Source organism: Silurus aristotelis (assembly GCF_946808225.1).
Source record: "Silurus aristotelis genome assembly, chromosome: 18".
Classification (NCBI taxonomy): domain Eukaryota; kingdom Metazoa; phylum Chordata; class Actinopteri; order Siluriformes; family Siluridae; genus Silurus; species Silurus aristotelis.
In genome coordinates, this window is record NC_139591.1 from 20,639,070 (window position 1) to 20,661,403 (window position 22,334).

At 39.8% G+C, this 22,334-nt stretch overlaps 1 protein-coding gene across 1 annotated transcript; it reads right to left on the reverse strand.

Annotated features, from left to right (window-relative positions):
* Window positions 1-693: 693 nt before the first annotated feature.
* slc35e4 (solute carrier family 35 member E4) lies at window positions 694-20,956 on the reverse strand. Its single transcript, XM_083568780.1, has 3 exons — window positions 20,728-20,956; window positions 17,256-17,863; window positions 694-8,200 (listed from the first exon to the last, which is right to left on the reverse strand). Exons 2-3 carry the CDS (start codon window positions 17,842-17,844, stop codon window positions 7,134-7,136), a joined length of 1,656 nt encoding a protein of 551 aa, XP_083424906.1. The 5' UTR covers window positions 17,845-17,863; window positions 20,728-20,956; the 3' UTR covers window positions 694-7,133.
* Between the last annotated feature and the right edge of the window lie 1,378 nt (window positions 20,957-22,334).

A 22,334-nucleotide genomic window follows, 5' to 3' on the forward strand; every position in this document is an offset into this window, starting at 1 on the left:
GTAGCAGGTTGAGAGATGGAGGTACACGCTGGAATGAAAGCGTGGGGGAACGAAAGTCAGTAGGAGTAAGACAGAGTACATGTGTATGAATAAGAGGGAGGGCAGTGGAGTGGAGAAGATGGAGGAGAAGGTGGAGGAGTTCAGGTACCTGGGGTCAACAGTGCAAAGTAATGGAGAGTGTGTTAGGGAAGTGAAGAAAAGAGTGCAGGCAGGGTGGAGTGTGTGGAGAAGAGTGATAGCAGGAGTAATTTGTGATAGAAGAGTATCTGTGAGAGTGAAAGGGAAAGTTTATAGGACTGTGGTGAGACCTGAGATGTTGTAGGTTTAGAGACAGTGGCATTAAGTAAAAAACAGGAGGTGGAGCTGGAGGGAGCAGAGCTGAAGATGTTGAGGTTTTCATTGGGAGTGACGATGATGGACGGGATCAGAAATAAGTTTATTAGAGGGACAGCGCATGTAGGACGTTTTGGAGACAAGGTGAGGGAGGCGCAATTGAGACATGGGGTATGCCAGGAGCTGCCAGGAATGAGGAGGTTTATGGATGTGGTGAGGGAAGACATGCAGGTAGTTGGTTTGAAAGAAGCAGATGTACAGGACGGGGGTGTATGGAGACGGATGATCCGCTGTGGAGACCCCTAATGGGAGAAGCCGAAAGAAGAAGATATAAGCAAAGTATGACAAGAGACTAGAAGATCTTTAAACAAGCATATTTATTCAGTCAGCCTTCCCGTGATTGTAAAATACATAAAATATAATAAGTAGTTACATTTGACGTTTTAGTGACACATGGAGTGCAATACAGTGCAAAGAGCTTCTCAATCCAGACCTCATGTCCCTCACGTTTCCATTAAAGCGTGAGTCTCACATGCATTTCCATGATTTCCATTAAGTAAGAATTTGACATGTTGCAGACTGTTTGCAGTGGGACAGAAGTGTGGTTTGTGTTGTGTTAACATTATATTTACACAAACAACAAAAAAAAAAGGAAAGAAGAACCGCACACTGTTGTGTCTGCGCTAGGCAAAAAACTGATCAAGACCTGTTCAGTACTATCAGGAGAGTTCTGAATCTCTTTAGTTTCTGTTTCTGGAACCATTATATTTCTGAAATTCCTGTGTGTCTTCATTAAAAACTAATAAATAAATAAATACAAAAAGTGAAAATTTTAAACTCACAGTTCCTAAATATGTTCTTGAATATTCCAGACACTGAAAATGTTCCGGAATTGTGTTTGGAGACTGAAAAAAACATTACTGTACGTTTACATTATTAATAAAGGCTCTAGAGCTCTTTAGTTTCTAAACTGTTTCTAGCTTCTTAAAGGAAAAAAAATTTCAAATTATTTAAAAAAAAACTTCAAGTATTTGTTTCTTATATTTGGAGGAAGGTTCTGAGAAATCTCTTCAGCTCCTAGAAAAGAATGAAAGAGTTTCCAGAAAATACAGTTCTTAAAAAAAGGTACTGGTACCTTTACATTCATGATAAAGTTTCTAAAACGTTTTAATTTCTGAAAAATCTCTTCCTAAAAAAAAAACAGTTCCAGAACCATTCCTGAAATACGTTCTAAAGGTCAACAGGTACTAAAAATAATTATTTGAAATATTTGGTTGAAAAAAATTTTTTACATTCCTGAAGAAAAAAAAAAAACCTATCCAGAATTATTCAGCTCCTGAGGAAAAAAAAACAGTACTGTTACGTTACAAAAAAAATTCCTGGAATCCTTTAGTTCATTAAACATTTTGGCTCCTTTAAAAAAAACAAAAAAAAAACAATTTATTATTTACAGGATCTTGAACTGTAAAGAAAAAAGTTCCAGACCCTGAACCCTGGTAGTCATGCACACGAAAAAAGAATCCTTCTGACACAAATCTGGCAACATTTATATATAATGGAGTGTATGGAGCTGAATGACATGCTGGATTAAGAAGCTCCAAGTCACTGAAAAACATTTTCCCACAACGCATGAAACCTTGTCAGACCTTCTCAGGCCAGTCTGCGTCACTACGTGTTCAGTAATCTTTATAAAACAAAAAAAACAACAAAAAAAACCCACGAGCAATAATCAGTTCATGGATAAACGTATGCAAATGAGATAAAGCCGACAGACAGATAAAGCAGTATAGATGTTAGAAAATCAAAACATTTGAGAAGACGATCAAATAAAAAAACAAAACAAAATCAAATCCCATTCTCATGAGATGTAAACCAAGTCGACGGTTTATTCTATTGCTTTTTTTATTGATACGCTTTTTTTTATTTGGAACCGTGTGACTGAGAATGAGTTTCATTTACTGTTTTCATTTCACAATGAGCTGCTTTGACGCTATGATAGACGAAATGAGCTTTTAACGAATGATAATAATAATGAGGTATTTATCTTCAAACTAATCCCTCACTGCACTTCCACTGTACAGTTACGTTCAGCTGAGGAGGCGTAAACAGAGTCAGGGGCACTGCCTTCAGAGGCGATTGCAAGGTACCGCTAGATAATCTTTTAAACAGAATGACACAAAGATCAGTGATCTTTGCACCCCTCAGGATCCCTCAGGATCTTTTTGCACCACAAAGGTGTTACTTCTTATAACTACGAAAAAAAAAAATTAAACAGAGCAAAGCGAAGCAACAGTATACACCATGTCTATAAAAGGTTGTGGACACCTGACCATAAGATGTGCTTTTTGAACATCCTATTTCACATTTAGTCACAGTTGCTGTAACCTCCACTCTTCTGGGAAGATGTTCCACTAGATTTTGGAGTGTGCTTGTGGAGATTTGTGCTCAATCACCTATAAGGGTGTCAGTAAAGTCAGGTACTGATGTAGGTGATTTGAGGAGGCCTGGGGTGCAGTCAGCATTCCAGTTCAATTTCAGTTCAATAGGGTTGAGGTCAGAGCTCTATAGCAGGAGATCTTCCACTCCAAACCATGTAAAGCATATCTTCATGGAGCTGGATTTGTGCACAGAGGCATTTTCATGCAGGATTGAGTATTCTATCCATTGACATCTTGTGTGCCTTCAAGTTTGTGGAAACAGCTTGGTGAAGAACCACTCATGGCTGGAAAGGGCAGGTGTCCCGATACTTTTGTTTATAATTGTGTATAATATATAATGCGATCAATTATAAAATAAAAAGCTTTTCCCAAAATGATCCTGAGTGACTTGAATTTTTCGAAAAAGAATGTATTTTTATTTAACTGTATCATCAAAAAAAAATTTTTTTTACAAATATGATATGATCCCTCATTTTGTATACAATACGAAGACACTGGTTTTGTTTAGGACGGTAATTTTTTTTTCCACAAAATGTTTCCAGTCATGTGTGTTTTAACAAAACGTGCAGCGAAATTGAATCATACTGTATCAGCATAAAAAAAATATTCCAGCTTTAAAACTGAAATCCTTTTTTTATTGTTGCACTAATGCATCCTGGGGATCAGTAGATAATAAGCGTAAATAAAAAACATAGTAAATATTTACTAATCGTTTTCAAACCGGTTTGTTTAATAGCGAGCCTGATGTGAGCGTCACAGGAAGGAAGTTTTTCCAAATATTTTACACCTTCTGTCAATCAGAATGTTTCTATCCGAACAGCACTGATATGAATAGATAAGATTTCATTCATTCTTGCTTCTTTTGGACATTACAATATATATAACCCACATTCAACTGCTTAGACGTGTTAGCATTTAGATGCTTGGTATTACAGTGCTGTTAAAAAGTATTTGTCGCTTTCTGGTCTTGCTTTTTTGTGACAAATGATCATCAAGCAAATTTCAATATTACACAAAGATAAACTTTGTGAATACAAAATTCAGTTTTTATGTAACAATTTCATTTGTTAAGGGAAATAATCTGTGGAAAAAGTATGTGAAAAAGTAATGTAACCACTTGCCACACCCAAGCCTTATTACTGCCAGATCTGTTGAATCAAGAAATCACTTAAATAGCACCTGCCAATCATAAGGGAAACATGCTAAATGTAAATGTAAAAATACTTTTTCACAGCACAGTACAGATGTCCTTACATATGCTGATGGTTGTGATATGGAAAACGTATCCAGTAGCTTGATTTTAAAACCAAAAAACCTGTGGAAAAAAAACCCTAAACTTCCATTTGGAATGAAACTCTTCAACAAACGATTGGCACATGACTAACTCGCGCTGACAATATCAGTAGTGTTTCTTCACGTGTTTCTTGCTCTCTCGGGTACTTACTGGAACACGACCTTGGGGTGACTTTCAGCTCTGACACCTCAGGAACTACTGATTCCCAATCTCACTTCTGATTCTGCTCTAATTCCAAGCTAAACTCTTCAGTGCAATTCACATTGGGAAAAAAACTGGCAAAATAAATAAAAAAATGACATCTACTCTCCGTCCAGCAGATGACAAAATACACGCAGCATAGCGACTGTTCCACTGCTTCAAAATATGACTTCTTCTGGTGTTGAAGTCTGAGTGAGAAAAACAGCAGGAAAAATCCCAACACCATAAATAATACTGATTAACACACATCAAGGCAAACATTAAAAAAAGACAAACAAAAATGTTCCAGAAACGAATAGTCTGTTCATTCCGGCTGTGCGACAGAAATCTGAGGGGAATCCTCGGAGACACAGGCCAGGTCTTAAATTAAATCTTTATCATGAGGATGTTTTAGCTATTTTGTAGTGAGTAAAGAAAATGGGCAATTGTTTTCTATAGCCTTCTATAGGATAATATAATGGAAGTCGGTATCACCCTGAAACTTTAGTAAATTTCTGCCTCAATACATTTACAGTTCATCATGTCACTCAGACTTTCTGATGTCATTTAGCTGAACAGTCTGCATTTGGAAAAACTTACGACTAGAGGTCGACCGATTCATCGGTTTTGTAGATTAATCAGCACAGATAGTCGATTGCAGGGACTATCGGCTATCTGCAAAAATATATACAGATAGTTTTTCCGGGTTGCGTAATACAGTACGAGAGCAGCCTCTAGAGGCGAATCACTGACACAACATGCTGTTTATTTGAAATGGGTTTTTTTTATTCATTTTGGATGTTACTGTTTTTATTTATTTAGAGTAGGGGTGTAATGGTACACAAAATTCACAGTTCGGTACGTATCTCAGTTCACGGGTCGGTTCAGATATCGGTACGAATACGTGTACTGTTACACCCCTAATTTGGGTAGTTTTTGTTTCAGTTTGAATGCATATCTTTTATTTTGTTTGTTTTTATTATCCAGTATACATTTTAAAAACAGTTAATCAGTTAATTAATCGGTTATTGGCAAGTACAATCGAAACTAGCTTTCAAAATCTGGAAAATCCACTATCGGTCGATCTCTAGTTAGGACCAAAAATAAGGATCAGCTTCATGTCTCTTAGAAGTCACTGAATTAGTTATGGAACTGTATTGTACAATAAATTTGATCGTTTCAAACTGCACTATAAGTTCGAAACTGAACTGCATTAGTTAAGCCGATTAAAAAGCCATGTTTTCTTTTAATTTTTAAATTCTGAATGCTAAATGACAGAAATCATGGCAAATGTTCATCTAATATGTAATCTAATGCAGCATTTTTATTTTTGGCCCATATCCCTTATTCAATTGAGATTTTTTGGCCCTTCATAGGAAAAAGTTTTCTGTCATCGTTCCTATAGTGACCGCTCAATCTTATAGACTCGAATAGCAGATCTAGAGAAGCTTTCTGCAAGGAGATGATTATTTAACATGCACTGAAGGAGTCTCCAGTGTCAGTGCAACAGTCAGTACGTTTTCAGCAACAATTAAATCTTCAAGACTGTCAGGTTTATCGCCTCTTTTCTGCCTCTCTGTAATGCGAAATGTGTTTTTATGTCACAGAGAAAGAGACAAAAACGAGGTTAAGGAAAGAACCAACAGGAACTAAATGTCCTAAAAAGAAACAGTATAATGACTAGTACTTCAATAAATAATTGTAATCGCTGACAAACAGCTGCTGAATGAAAAGAATACAAAATCCTACTTAAAAAATTATCTTGATGACGATTTTATGATTTAAAAAAAAGACCTTTCGGTAAAACAGACCTCCATTATTTTCTATCATCGTTCGCCTCATAGCTAAAACCTCCAGAAACCTTTTTTTTTAAAAGATAGGTCAGGTTACCTAGACGTCCATCGTCACCGTAAACAAAACAAAAACGGAGATCTTGCGTAAACTTCAGCTCAAGAAATCAAAATCAGGACAGCTGCCTTTTAAAGCCCCTTCCAGACTAGCACAGCGAGAAGACGGTGAGAAGTACCTCAGAACCAAGAACGTGGTCTTTATCTGTAACCGTAGCCTTTAAAATAAAAAGTGCTTGAGCAGTGTACAGGTGACCTGCCTGTACCACACACACACCTGGGGTTGTGTCTTCACAGTGGACTCGCTCAGAAGGTGTGCATTTTAACCCGAAATGTCTCAGAGCTTCGTGAGCTTCGTGAGCAAACGTATTGGCACAGTGAGGAGGTACCGGGACAGTGGCTCGAGACACATGTAGCACTTTTCTGCCAACATGGTACCGTTCTGTGGTCTTTTATACGGAACTCATAACTGGTTAAAAAGTACATGGAAACCATGTCATCACCATGACAACAAAAGCAATTAATGACTCACAACCAAAACAGCGCGATTCCCGCCATCCCATAAATACCGCTAGTTGTAATGTATTGTTTGAGAGTCGTTTATGTTCCAGTTATAAAAAATTTTTTATAAAAAAAAAAGAAACCAGTTCCATGCAGGGCTCTACAATGGAGTCCAAACTTGGTTCGTTTTCCCTAAAAAGGTATCGCAGAACAGACATCAGCACCATGTTGGTGAAAAATGTGTAATAGGAGCTCACAGAAGAAACAGTTCAACCTCCAGATAAAATTTATTGTAATTAAGACCCATAGGCCTTTCAGACTTCAGTCCATTTTTTTGTGGAACCTCATCTCTGTTCTACTGTCGGATTTGGGAGCTACTTTCGGAAACAGTTCTCGGTCTGCTGAAGGTTCTACATCACTGTAGCTTCCAAGAAGAGATTCTTGACGTAACTTAGATTCATCAAACCGTTCTGATGATTGTAGGTCATGGACAAGATCATAAGCATGGCCTTGTTCTAGAGATGGTTTTAGATCATGTTCTCATAGTGAAGATGGTTCAAGGTCATTGTCTAGTGCTGGAAGCGGGTAAAAGTCATGGTCTAGTTCTGAACTTGGCTCTTGATCATGGTGAAATAGTGAAGATGGTTCTTGAACTGGTTCTGAAGATGGTTTTAAATGATGGACCAGCTCTAAAGATGGTTCTAGCTCATGCTCTAGTTCTGAAGATGGTTCTAAATGATGGACCAACTCTAAAAATGGTTCTAGCTCATGATCTAGTTCTAAAAATAGTTCCAGGTCATGGATTAATTCTGAGGATAGTCCTGGGTTTTGGTCTATTTCTGAGGACGGTTTTAGGTCATGGTCTAGTGCTACAGGTGGCTCTGCAGATAGATGTGGGTCATGGCACAGTTCCAGATATGGTTCTAGATCTTGATCAAGTGCTTCTTGGACATGATTTGGTTTTAAAGGTGCTTGGAGGTCATGGTACAGTTTTGGAGATGTTTTTAGGTCATGTTCTGGTGCTGGAGGTGGTTCTAGATCACTGTATAGATCTTCCCATGGTTCTAAATCATAATACAGTTCGGGAGATGGCTCTGTAGAAGGGCATAGTTCAAGTTCTAACGATGGGTCCTGGGACGAATATAAACTTAAAGACTCATAAGTGTTCTCATAAGTGCATCTTGAACAAGGTTCTGCCGCTTTTTTGCGTCGGGTGTCCATGTACGTGATGAGGAACTCGGAGTGCTGATAGATAATCATCCCGGAGAGTGTGAGCACAGCCCCGACACAGCTCAGCGCAGAAAGCTGGTTGCCGAACAGCAGCTGGGAAAGCAGCAGATTTCCCACCATGTTCAGGTTGCCCAGGATGTGCAGCGTGACGGCAGAAGTAAGGCTGATCACGAAGCAGCTCGACAGGTTATAGAGCACAGAACCCAGGCAGCTGAGCACAATGAAGCCCCACAGATGTCTGTCGTAGTGGTGCGGTGACTGAAGAGCAGACCAGTTCTCCAGGAACAGAGCTGCCACAGACAGGATGCAGAAACTGGGGATGGCCATCAGGTAGAGCAGGAACACGGAGTTGATCTTCTCCTCCTGGAGTAGGATGCCTGAAAAAAAGTGCAGGACATGTAAATAAACAAAAACAGTGAAACACTACAGGGACACCCAACCATCGCACTCGTATGTCCTTGTTGGACTTCGCATATTGGAATATAATAAGCAAAAACTCCTCTGGGAAGATTTTCACTTGTGGTTGTGGAGATTTGTGATCATTCAGATAGAAGAGCATTAGTGAGAACAGGCAGGAGGTTTGGGGTGCAATCTTAAAGATGTTCAACAAGGTTGAGGTCAGGGCTCTCTGCAGGACACACAAGTTCTTCTACTCTAAATTTAGCACACAGTGTGCACGTGGAGCTTCTGACGTTGTTCCGGTAAAGGTTAACTGTAATTCTGTAGCATGTGACCTTCTATACAATTGTGTGCAACCTTCTGAGTAACAACAGCATATGGGAGGTAATCAAATCAAATCAAATCAAATCAAATCAAGTCACATACACATTCATACAGAGTACGACATGTAGTCAAATGCTTTTTTACGACTGTTCATTATGTAAATAGAAATAGAAGATAAAAAATAATACTAATAAAAATATTAAGTATAAAAGTATAATCAAAGTATAAAGTACCTCATTTTACTTTGAAGGAAATTTCCTTAAAAATATGTTTAATTTCACCTCTTTTATATTTATTTATATATATATATATATATATATATATATATATATATATATATATATATATATATATATATATATATATATACAGTGAGGAAAATAAGTATTTGAACACCCTGCTATTTTGCAAGTTCTCCCACTTAGAAATCATGGAGGGGCCTGAAATTGTCATCGTAGGTGCATGTCCACTGTGAGAGACATAATCTAAAAAAAAAAATCCAGAAATCACAATGTATGATTTTTTAACTATTTATTTGTATGATACAGCTGCAAATAAGTATTTGAACACCTGGGAAAGTCAATGTTAATATTTGGTACAGTAGCCTTTATTTGCAATTACAGAGGTCAAACTTTTCCTGTAGTTTTTCACCAGGATTGCACACACTGCAGGAGGGATTTTGGCCCACTCCTCCACACAGATCTTCTCTAGATCAGTCAGGTTTCTGGCCTGTCGCTGAAAAACACGGAGTTTGAGCTCCCTCCAAAGATTCTCTATTGGGTTTAGGTGTGGAGACTGGCTAGGCCACGCCAGAACCTTGATATGCTTCTTACAGAGCCACTCCTTGGTTATCCTGGCTGTGTGCTTCGGGTCATTGTCATGTTGGAAGACCCAGCCTCGACCCATTTTCAATGCTCTAACTGAGGGAAGGAGGTTGTTCCCCAAAATCTCGCAATACATGGCCCCGGTCATCCTCTCCTTAATACAGTGCAGTCGCCCTGTCCCATGTGCAGAAAAACACCCCCAAAGCATGATGCTACCACCACCATGCTTCACAGTAGGGATGGTGTTCTTGGAATGGTACTCATCATTCTTCTTGCTCCAAACACGTGTAGTGGCATTATGACCCAAAAGTTCTATTTTGGTCTCATCTGACCACATGACTTTCTCCCATGACTCCTCTGGATCATCCAAATGGTCATTGGCAAACTTAAGACGTGCCTGGACATGTCCTGGTTTAAGCAGGGGAACCTTCCGTGCCATGCATGATTTCAAACCATGACGTCTTAGTGTATTACCAACAGTAACCTTGGAAACGGTGGTCCCAGCTCTTTTCAGGTCATTGACCAGCTCCTCCCGTGTAGTTCTGGGCTGATTTCTCACTTTCCTTAGGATCATTGAGACCCCACGAGGTGAGATCTTGCATGGAGCCCCAGTCCAAGGGAGACTGACAGTCATGTTTAGCTTCTTCCATTTTCTAATGATTGCTCCAACAGTGGACCTTTTTTCACCAAGCTGCTTGGCAATTTCCCCGTAGCCCTTTCCAGCCTTGTGGAGGTGTACAATTTTGTCTCTAGTGTCTTTGGACAGCTCTTTGGTCTTGGCCATGTTAGTAGTTGGATTCTTACTGATTGTATGGGGTGTACAGGTGTCTTTATGCAGCAAACGACCTCAAACAGGTGCATATAATTTAGAATAATAAATGTAGTGGAGGTGGACATTTTAAAGGCAGACTAACAGGTCTTTGAGGGTCAGAATTCTAGTTGATAGACCGGTGTTCAAATACTTATTTGCAGCTGTATCATACAAATAAATAGTTTAAAAATCATACATTGTGATTTCTGGATTTTTTTTTTTAGATTATGTCTCTCACAGTGGACATGCACCTACGATGACAATTTCAGACCCCTCCATGATTTCTAAGTGGGAGAACTTGCAAAATAGCAGGGTGTTCAAATACTTATTTTCCTCACTGTATATATATTTAAATGGTCAAACAGAAATGCGTGCTTCGTTAATAAAAATAAGTGCCGTAAATTTTTTCATTTTTGCATTAACGCCTTAATATATATAGCAACGTGTTTTATGCTACAGGCGCCCGCAATGTTGGTCCGACAACCCAAGAAACACGTAATGTGATGGCTGAAATACGATTGGATAGAAACTCTAATCTAAACAGACAGTCATGGAAGCAGAGCAACCGAGACAAAAGCCATAAAATGAAGAGAAATTGGGAATTACAGTATATCATGGAAATTCATTGAAAAATATATATAAAAACTTAAGTCAGTGTTTATGAAGACTTCAGTGTGACCTATAATCCACAGAGTACAGTGGGTACAGTACGTGTGCAAACATACACACATATTGGAGTAAACAGGAAATATGATAGAATCTCCACAGCATTCTCTTGATATTTGAAGGTGATTTTGGAGTGAGCTGGCACACGTGCTGACCTGGTGTATGGCACGCACTGTAAACAAGCCTACAAAAATAACCCACTGTAACAGGACACTGACACTCCAACCCAGACAAGTATTTGCGCCCAATTACTCAGCTGTACTGAAGCTTCAGGGTGATTCAAAATGCTGCTTATTCAAGTGGATCTCTCCACCTAGGAAAATTTTTTTTTTACACCAGATGAGGACAAAAATACGGAGCTTGCATAAAGTATCACCAGCTCTGTCATTATCCTGAAGCGTTTCATAAGCTAAGGTGTTGCTTGGGGAATCTTGCACTCGAGGTTAAATCATGTCAAAGTGCATGTCGAAATCATCAACACACACACACACACACACACACACACACACACACACACACACACACACACACACACATGCCACACAGTATCTGAAAACTGTCCTGTTTTCATGTACTGTTGTGTAGAAAAATGAACAACATTCGTAGGTCCTGCCATATGTATTCACTACATCGCTCACACGTCACTTAAATTAAAACTGAAATTGACATTTCTTTATAAAATCTCATGTACACACAGTATCCTATCTGTGTGAATTTGGGCACATGTTCTGCACAAACTAGATGATGATGTACACTTCCCTGGCCTGTTAGCAGCCACATTAGCTGCATTCAAAGCGAGGAGGAAACTGTCTGGATTTTATTTTTAATCTGTCACCTTCACGAAGCACGTTATAGTAGTGTAATGTTTACCGTGATAACGAAACCATGACTGTCCAAAATCTGATATGTTGTAATGACTAAGCTTGAAAATGGACATGTCTGACTGAAACACTTCTGGTAAATACACGGCTATGTACTACAGCTGTACTCAAACTCTCACTCAACCTCACACAAACCGCCTGTAATTCAAGTCCAATACTTAATGTCATGCCAAATATCAATGTGTAATAAAAATGGGTACATTTCCTATTTAACAAAAACTCAACTAAAGAAGTACAGCCCTTGTGAAAAGTCTGGAAACCTGTTTTATGGTGATTGAGACACAAGCATGCTTCTTTGGTTTCTATGCAACAAAGTAGTTCAATAAATGAATGGTAGAAAGTCCTGTGGAGTCCAATTTTCACATTTCTGGCAGATGAACTTGTGCAAAATGGAGAACAGGAGAGATGTTAGCAAACTGCCCCCACAATCAAACATGGAGGTTGACGCTTAATGATTTGGGGTAATGAAAAGGTTGGAAACTTATTCCGGGTGAAATGAACCAACATGGTTACTATTCCTAACTTCAACACCATGCAATTCAGTCTGGATTGCAGCTCACTGGAACCGACTTCATCATATAACAAGACAATCGAAATGTACTTCCGAGAGCAAACATTCAGCTGGAGTGATATCTATCCTGGAACGACCTGCCAAGTCACCACACCTTAAACCTATTGAAGTGCCCTGGGATAAACTGGATCACAAGAAAGAAATCTTCTGAAAAACATCTTTGGCAAGTTTTACAAGAGGCACGGCAAAGAATTTCAACTGAACGTTTGGAGAAACAAACTGTCCGGATGCCAAGAGGATAAATTAAAAAAAGGGATGAAGTGGAACATCTTATGTATTTGTTCGGTCGCAGTAAATCATCATACAGTTAAATGACTTAGTTTGTTGCATATGAATAAAAAGGAACATGCATGAGTCTCTGAAAAAAAAAAGCGATTTTCCCATTTCAGCTCTGTCCTGAGACTAGATATCGAATCTGTGCTCTTACGCTCTCCTCAGTGCTGTGGGCTTTTACAACTGTATTACCTAAAACTCGACTCGACAACCTGAAAATGTGCGTTAATTAGATCAGTACGCTGGAAAATCCCATGAGTATTAGGAGCTTGTTCCGTTCTGTAACATGTTGGAAGCAAATCATCCCTCAGTGTGGAATCATGTGGTTCAATGTTACAATCTTTCGCTCTCTATCCCTTTGTAAAACAACGATTTAATCACTCTCCTGTGGAAACCACTTAACATAATGAAGTCCCGCTCGAAGCAATTTGTCCACATTATAAAACTTTGTTGATGTTTTCCTGAACAGTGTTTCAAGCACTTAGGGGCAGGCTTAGGGGAAAATAATGAACAACGTAAAGTTAATTAAAAAGTGTTTTATTCCTCTTGTTACTACAGCAAATCACCAACTTTGCATTTTTTTCCCCAACCATTTAATGTCCTGTTATCGTGTATGTATTGGTGCTCTGTCACCAGCCTTTCGTTTTTTTCTCTACTGTAAAGCTCAAAACGATGCGGTTGCCTTCTTACAATGAAACTGGTAAACATTCAGTCTTCGGAGTATTAAAATATCTCCTTACAAACGATTTCATCATACGCTATACATTCAAAAGTATAACCAGCGATTTGTGGTTCTTCCCCAAAATTTTACCACAAAGTTGGACACACACAATTAGAAGAATTGTCTTTGGATGTAGTAACATGACATTTTCCCTTCACTTTAACCTGCAATTGTGCACAAAGCCAGTTATATGAAGATATAGTTTTCATGAGTTGCAAGATCTTGAGTGATATAGTGCTCTGGCTTCCTCACCTACAGCAGTAGCTGAATGAGCAGAAAATCTCCACAAGCACAATCCGAAATCTAGCAGAACATCTTCCCAGAAGAGTGAAGGTTATTATAACTGCAAATGGGGATTGAATGTGGAATAGGATATTAAAAAAAACACACATTTTCAGCTCAGGTTTCCACAAACTTTTGTATATTGTATATCAACGGTTGTAGTAAAAGTGTATTAATATGAATCTGTGGCTTGAATCAAATCCAGCACTACTGTAAGAGCTGCTGATATTTAATAAAAAACTCTTTTGACTAATCAAAGGTAAGAATCACAATAACAGCAAACGTGAGCAATCACATGTAATGTTGCAATGTTGAATGTTGCATGTTCTGTAAACGAGACCTGTGAAACATTGCATTTCTACAACGTCACACGGTCGGATTTCGTTGCATTTTGTTCCTTCGGTGCACCTTGTGACAACATTTTTAAACATGTTTAAGCACTGTGTGTGTAAAATTAGATTACGCTTCCTGGGAGTGTGCTGTTTACTCCCACATGTTAGGAAACATAATGATACAAGTTATTTACCTCAGGCTGTTTTCACACTGCGTCTGTTTTAGTCATCAGATCGTAGGCATGTGTTCAGTGGGCACTATATAGACAAATGTTTGTGGACAACCTATCTAAAGCATATCTTCATAGATATCTTTGTGTACAGGAGCATTGTCATGCTTGAGCAGGTTTGGGTCTCCTGAAGGGATTTTTTTTTACAATTGTGTACCTCTAACTATGCTAAAAGTGTGAGGTACACAAGTTTGAGCTGATTTGAAAATCAGCTGTCCCAATACTTTTGGGACATCCATACAGTGTAATGTAACAAACACGTATCACGTATCTGAATATCTTAGCACTTCAAATCAGCAATTTTCATCAGGTAAAAAGCCGCCCATATGACTGGATCTGCAACGCGTGTTTGGTCACGACGTTTCAGCTCCGGTCTAAAACAGGACGTGGACAGAGAGGGCGTCGGTGCTATGCGCTCTGACAAAAAAATTCCACAGCAGCCCAGACCAGGGGATGTAATGACCTCGGAAAAGTGGTTTCATAGGAAAGACCAAAAGTAGCGCCTGACATCAGGCGGCATTTATTCCTGCACACGGAGTCCCTCGGGAAAGAACGTCTGCTAAGAGACTCGCTGTGAGCTGTGTAAAAGAAATGACAGCCCTTTTTTGACAGGTAGCCTTGCTGGGTAAATAGGGTTATCACATGAGTAATGAGGACGTGATGTGTGTGTATGTAGTTGTCACAGCTATATCTTATATAAACACTGCTAAAAGTTAAACACTGAACATGTATTATTGACTCTTGATGCATGATATTTGATGTTAAATTTTGGCAAAATATCAAATCATGATACCTGAGAACAAAATCATACATATCCCTATATATATGGATGGAATGGGTGGATGAATAGATGGGTGGATGAATAGATGGATGGATAAATGAATGAGTGGATTAAATATTGGGTTGATGAATAGATGGATGGATGGATGATGGATGTTTGGGTGGATGGATGGATGGATGGATGGATGGATGGATAGATGGATGGATGGCTGGATGGATGGATGGATGGATGGATGGATGGATGGATGGATAAATGGATGGATGGATGGATGAATGGATGGATGGATAGATAGAAAGATGGACAGATGGATGGATGGACAGATGGATGGATTACATTGGCATTCAGGGACAGGCATTAAGCTGGTTTAAATCCTACCTGTCCGATCGTTACCATTTCGTAGACTTAAATGGAGAGCTATCCAGGCTAATGCTAGTAAATTATGGCATGCCACAAGGTTCAGTTCTAGGACCCCTGCTTTTCACAGTATACATGCTTCCCTTAGGAAATATTATTAGAAGGCATGGAATTAGCTTTCATTGTTATGCTGATGATACCCAGCTATATTTCTCATCAAAACCAGGCGATACAGCTCAATTAGCATAACTGAGTGTGTTAAAGAAATAAGAGATTGGATGACCCATAACTTTCTACTACTAAATTCTGATAAGACGGAGATTTTGCTTATCGGCCCAAAAACCAGTATACAGAAGCTCCAGCATCTCAACCTGCATTTAGACGGATGTTCTGTAACCACTAGTTTAACGGTAAAAGACCTGGGAGTTATTTTAGACAGCAACTTGTCTTTTAAAAATCACATCAACCAAGTTACAAAAACAGCCTTCTTTCACCTTAGAAATATTTCTAAGTTAAGAAACATGTTATCTATATCTGATGCAGAGAAGCTCGTCCATGCGTTTATGACCTCCAGAATAGACTATTGTAATGCATCACCAGGTGGATGTCCTGCATCATTAATAAACAAGCTCCAGTTAGTTCAGAATGCAGCAGCCAGAGTTCTCACAAGGTCAAGAAAATATGATCACATAACCCCAATCTTATTGTCCCTGCACTGGCTTCCTGTTAAGTTTCGAATAGACTTCAAAATACTACTTCTTAATTACAAAGCCCTAAATGGTTTGGCTCCCATGTTTCTATCCAGTCTTTTAACACGCTACAATCCGTCACGCTCCCTGAGATCTCAAAACTCTGGGCTTCTAGTAGTTCCTAGAATAGCAAAGTCCACTAAAGGTGGTAGAGCATTTTCACATTTAGCTCCTAAACTCTGGAATAGTCTTCCTGACAGTGTTCGGGGCTCAGACACACTCTCCCAGTTTAAGTGCAGATTAAAAACATATCTTTTTAGCAAAGCATAACATACGTTTTACCTCATAAACTTGTGCTCCAGAACATTTGATCACATGCACATTATCAACTTGTGCTATTAATCTCATGAACAGCAGCTACGCTAATTTCTCTCCACTGCTTCTCTTTCCCTCCTCATCCTGAGGCATCCTGAGGTTTGGCCAGCTCCAGTCACGTCCCACCTCATGAAGATTATGGACCTTTGAAGAAGTAGATGCCGAACTCGCAAACATCCCGAACCATCTAGAGACGTACCAGTGCCAATTGGATCCCACTACATGTGTGGAATTTTGACATTGGACCTCCTGGAGTGTTTAAAGGCTCTGACATGGAGAAGCTGATGCTTGATCTGTGATGATCACAAATGTTGAGCTCAGTAGCTCCTAGTTTTATACCCATAAAAAGACTGTAGAAAGAACATTTACTTATAATCTTATACTCTAGTGCTCATGTTAGTTCTCTCTCCAGTGTTCTGTATTGTTGAAGATTTATGATCTTGATGTCACCCAAATGAGGATGGGTTCCCCTTTTGAGTCTGGTTACTCTCAAGGTTTCTTCCTCATTACATCTAAGGGAGTTTTTCCTTGCCACAGTCGCCACGGCTGCTCATCAGGGATAAATGCACAACATTCACCTTGACTGTTGATTTCTGTAAAAGTGCTATAAAAATAAACTTGACTTGACTTGACTTGACTTGATGGATGGATAGATAGATAGATGGATGGATGGAATGATGGATAAATAAATGGATGGATAGATGAATGGATGGATGGATGGATGGGTGGGTGGATAAATGGATGGATGGGTGGATGGATAAGTGGATGGATAAGTGGATGAAGGATGGATAGATAGATGGATGGATGGATAGATGGATGGATAAATGGATAACTGACAGTCAATAATTAAGAAACGTATCAAACGTATACTCTAATAACTTGTTGATGTAAATGAAACTCACAAGGTTTTGATACTCACTTTGCTGGATGCTCTTAATCCCCCGTAGCATGGTGGCGGCGAGCACAAACAGACAGCCCGTCCGATCAAACTGCACCTCGCCCATGATGCTGAAGGAAGCCCCGAGGCAGATGGGCATCATGGCGGTGTATTTGAGGATATGGTGCTGTTTGCCGAGCACCAGAGACGAGATGGCCAGAGTGAAGATCGGCGTGGTGGTGTAGATCATCTGAGCAAAGGACAGCTGCACGTAGTTGAGGCCGACGTTGCCGAAGGCGATGCTGGCGCAGAAGGTCAGGCTCAGTAGGAACACTTTGCACTTGGCGCTGGAGGTCAGCTCCTGCCTTGCCACGCCTTGGCTTCGATCAAACCAGTACTTTATGACTCCAAAAATTATGGCCGTGAGCATGTGCAGAGCTGAAAGGAGGAGCGGGTATCTGAAGTTGTACACTGCAAATATCCATTTGTTCAGGCTGGAGATGGTGGTTCCTGTAACCAGCCACACTACCACGGCTGACAGAAGATGCAGAGTTTCAACCGGACGCGTACTCCTCTGCCTGGTGTCCTGGGTCTCCTCGCTTTTGGAGGGGCCATCATCACTGCTGATCATGTTCGATTCATCTTCGGCTCTGTGAGCACAGGAACATGTTACATTTGCGATTTAAAGATTACAGCACATACAATTCACTGATTGGTTGAATAAAGTGTGTTCGGAGCAGCAGAAGCACACATGAACGAGATGGGGTGGCCAAAAACACAGGTGTATACATTCTTCAATATTTTTGGTACTGTTGGGGAAAGCAGGATGACAGAAACAGAGCACTCTGCCTTCCCTTCATGTGTTTGTATTATTATTATATTATTAATTATATTAGTTTTATTATTATACTCTATTACTGCATGTGTTGAGACCGAGGAATATGTCCTTAATATTTTTTTGATGCTCATTTCTAAGTTTCTTTGACTAGCCCGTAACGCTGTTGCCAAGAATAATAAAGAAGCATGAGTTTTGGAAACCTGTCTGTACTTATATGATTTCTGTTGTAACTGGAGTTAGTGAGCTCTCCCTTCACCCAGACTCAACGTGTTACAACGGCTTGTATCGAAACAGTAGCCTACCAAGAAAGTCATTATTCACTGTCTTTCTCCTTCCTTTCACAACTATTTATCTCGGGAGTTTATCTTTTGGAATCGTCGTGCGTTTAAGAAAAACGTTTTTTCTCCCGATGAGGTGCGTTTTTTCGTTTCCGTTCGGAAATTTCATTGGTGTAATGTTATGGGGTTCAGTTTTTTGGCTTGAAGTTTGTGAAGTTGTTGTTTAAGCTGCGGGGTTCAAAACGTGGGAAAAAATTAGCGGTTTATAGTCCGGTATAATATGGTACTCACACCATTGTGTCAGTAGAATTGTGGTACATGATTCAGAACACTCAAACTTTACTGGGTAGGAAATTGATCATGTGAGGTGATTCTTGCTGTCATCTGCCAGCTGCTGTTCAATAACATAACACTGGTTGCGAGATGTATTATTCTGACTGCTGCTCAGTGTGTGGTGCACTGTGACGTCACAGAGGTAGTAACATATTATGAATTGTAAATGTGAATATCCCTTTAGTGGTGAAGTGTGGAAATACAATCGAAGGGGAACGCTTTTCTACAGATAGGGCATGGGTCAGTAGGAGTAAGACCGAGTACATGTGTGTGTGTGTGAATGAGAGGGAGGACAGTGGAGTGGTGCGGTTGCAGGGGGAAGAGGTGGAGAAGGTGGAGGAGTTCAGGTTCCTGGGGTCAACAGTGCAAAGTAATGGAGAGTGTGTTAGAGAAGTGAAGAAAAGAGTGCAGGCAGGGTGGAGTGGGTGGAGAAGAGTGATAGCAGGAGTGATTTGATATAGAGAAGAGTATCTGTGAGAGTGAAAGGGAAAGTTTATGGGACTGTGGTGAGACCTGAGATGTTGTAGGTTTAGAGACAGTGGCATTGAGTAAAAGACAGGAGGTGGAGCTGGAGGGAGCAGAGCTGAAGATGTTGAGGTTTTCGTTGGGAGTGATGAGGATGGACAGGATTAGAAATGAGTTTATTAGAGGGACAGCGCATGTAGGACGTTTTGGAGACAAGATGGGGGGGGGGGGCGATATTGAGATGGTTTGGACATGTGCAGAGGAGGGACATGGGGTATATCAGTAGCAGAATCCTGAGGATGGAGGCACTAGGAAGGAGGAAAAGAGGAAGACCAAGAAGGAGGTTTATGGATGTGGTGAGGGAAGACATGCAGGTGGTTGGTTTGAAAGAGGCAGATGTAGAGGACAGAGGGTTGGCACATTTTTATTCTTTACTAATACGTTATTATTCACGCATAACGACCGGGTTTTAGGAATTACGTAATCGCCAGCGTCTAAGCATTTCTCCCACGTGTCCTGTGATCTCGTCTGCAATTGGTCATTCGCACATATGCAAATTAATTCAAACCCGGAAGTACATTTCCAAACCAGAGGATTCATCCAAGCGCTAGAATGATTTCAGGAAGGAGAAGAAACATACACAAAGTAGGAAAATGTGAAATTTCCGTGTCATCATGGATGATTCATATTTTGTTCTTCAAGATTTTGTTATTTTTTTGAAAATTATATGGACGTCCTGCTGTCTCCGACATCTCCGACCAGGCCAATTATTTAATATTATTATTATGATTCTTTATTACTATGCCATATACCATATTAAAACCAAAACATTTATGCATTAGATAGGAACATCACTGCAGTCATGAGCCGCCCTGTCGTTCACTCCTCCTCCGCTAAAACCCTAACCGCAGAACCTACCACTGTCTATCTTGCGTGCGTGGGGGTCACCTAAACCTAGAGACTTCCAATACATCAAATCAAATCATACTAGACGTTTCTAGGATTTTAAAACAAGACCACCTACATATTATCACAAGCAATCAGTCAACACATTTCCTAGTCCCCCTCACTGTAAAGAAACATGTAAACGAATCTTTTGCACACCCCTACCCCGGGCTAAACCATTTCCAGTCCTGTCTATTACTCATTGAATGATAATAAAGAAGGTTAATGATATGAATAAACACGCGTACAATGTTATCATATAAAATACATATAAATAAAATATAAAAGCGGTAAACCAGAGCTTTTGTTATCATTCAACTTGGATCTTTATTTTACTATCCAAGAAAGGAGAAACAATCAAATCATAACGAATATCATTAAAACTTTAGTAGTGTATTAATCATACATTTATAACACGTTATTAACACTTGTATAGGTACATGGCCCCAGGTCGCGCGCGTGTGTGTGTGTGTGTGGAAGACAGAGAGACTTGGTGGTTTAATATTACATCTACATTTATAGCGTGAACACACTGATCCCTGACTGCGCAGCTTAGAGAAATGAGGTACTATAAAAGAAAAGCACACACTACACAAATTCATTCATCCTGTAAAAACCTGAAAGAAGCCTAGAGACATTTTTCTTCCAATCTTACCGTGTATGTGGCTCTATGAAAGCTGGGTGATGTTCCTCCCGGCGCGGATGATGATGATGGAGGCACCGAGCGCTTTCCTTCGCTGTTATTGTCAGACCGGCTGTTTGGTGTGTTCCAGAGTTGCAGCGTCCGTCCAATCTGCGCACTTTCGATTAAATAGGAACCGGCCGCTATTGGTGTGTTCCAAACAGCAACGTCTCCCTTCTTCTGCGCCTCATTGGAAAATACTGGTTTAGCTCTAAATCCGGGTTCACACTAGGGGTCTAACGGTACATGCTTTCTTACAGAACCGTTTCGGTACAGGACTGTCGGTTTGGTTCACATGTGTACCGAATGCAATTCATAATTAAATTCTTAAGTTCCCTCAAAAACACATTAAATGGCAGACCACTAGTTTGTTTGGACTCCACATTACACTTTGAGCAGATTCTTATCATTAAACTTAAAACACATGCACAACAATGGCAGTGGTATATATATATATATATATATATATATATATATATATATATATATATATATATATATATATATATATATATATATATATATATATATATATATATAAAAGTTGCCAATTAATTGACAAAGGTGCCGATTTATAGGTGCCAATTATTCGCCAAAGCCGATGAATCAGTCGACCCTTAACTCCGGTTCACTTTCTACCATCCACCTGATTCGTTTCGACATTTTCCCCGAGGCTGCTTGAAATTGTTGCGCTAATCACAAACATGTCAATCCAGCGATCAGAGACTACAGGTTGTAGCTTTAGGAATCTTTAAGGATTTTAAAAATTTGTCTTAGACGACCAAATTGGGGCCAAAATCGCAGTGTTTAAGCTAATGAACGTTTTGCTGCATCTGAAAGAACTTGGTTGTTCACTCATTCTTTAACCCCTATATAGGTTTGTTGACGGTGGTCTCTTATTCGAGAGGCCCCTCGTGGCTCTGTTACCTTCTCTTTTAGTTTTGCTGCCATAACTACTCTTGCCAGAGTCTCTACTTACACCTGGAACACACTGTACAGTGTCTAACTTTTGCATAACGACAAGTATACCTTCTTCTTCCGGCTGCTCCCATTAGGGGGCGCCACAGCGGATCATCCGTCTCCATACCACCCTGTCCTCTACATCTGCCTCTTTCACACCAACTACCTGCATGTCTTCCCTCACCACATCCAATGACAAGTATACCTAATGATCCTTATTTCTCTCTCCTTATCAACCTTTTTCTCTTTTCATCTCAGTCGAGTTAAACATGAGGTAACAGTGACCAGCGATCCTGTCTTTGTTCTTTTGAATCCGCCCGGTCCACCCATACCGCATACCTCTGGATGGAGTTCTCGTCAATTAGAGATCACTCTGAGGATGGTTCCACATGAACAGCTTGAAGACCCACCAATCAACTACAAGACATTTGGAGTCACCCGAATGAGGAGGGGTTTCCTTCTCACACCATCTCAGGGAGGTTTTCCGTGCTACTGTCACACTCATTAGCCTATTTATCTCAGTAAAGCTGGTGTGGGACAATGTCCATTGTTCAAAGCACCAAAAAAACTAAATTGACTTGCAAGTAGTGCATTCACTACATAGGAAGAATTGGATGAAA

What these genes read in the sequence shown, in the direction of transcription:
- slc35e4 (XM_083568780.1), bottom strand. Translation starts at nt 17,844, where the DNA reads ATGATCAGCAGTGATGATGGCCCCTCCAAAAGCGAGGAGACCCAGGAC. An exon ending in GATTAAGAGCATCCAGCAAA is followed by an intron (nt 8,201 to 17,255) that starts GTGAGTATCAAA and finishes ACTTTTTTTCAG; the next exon opens with GCATCCTACTCCAGGAGGAG.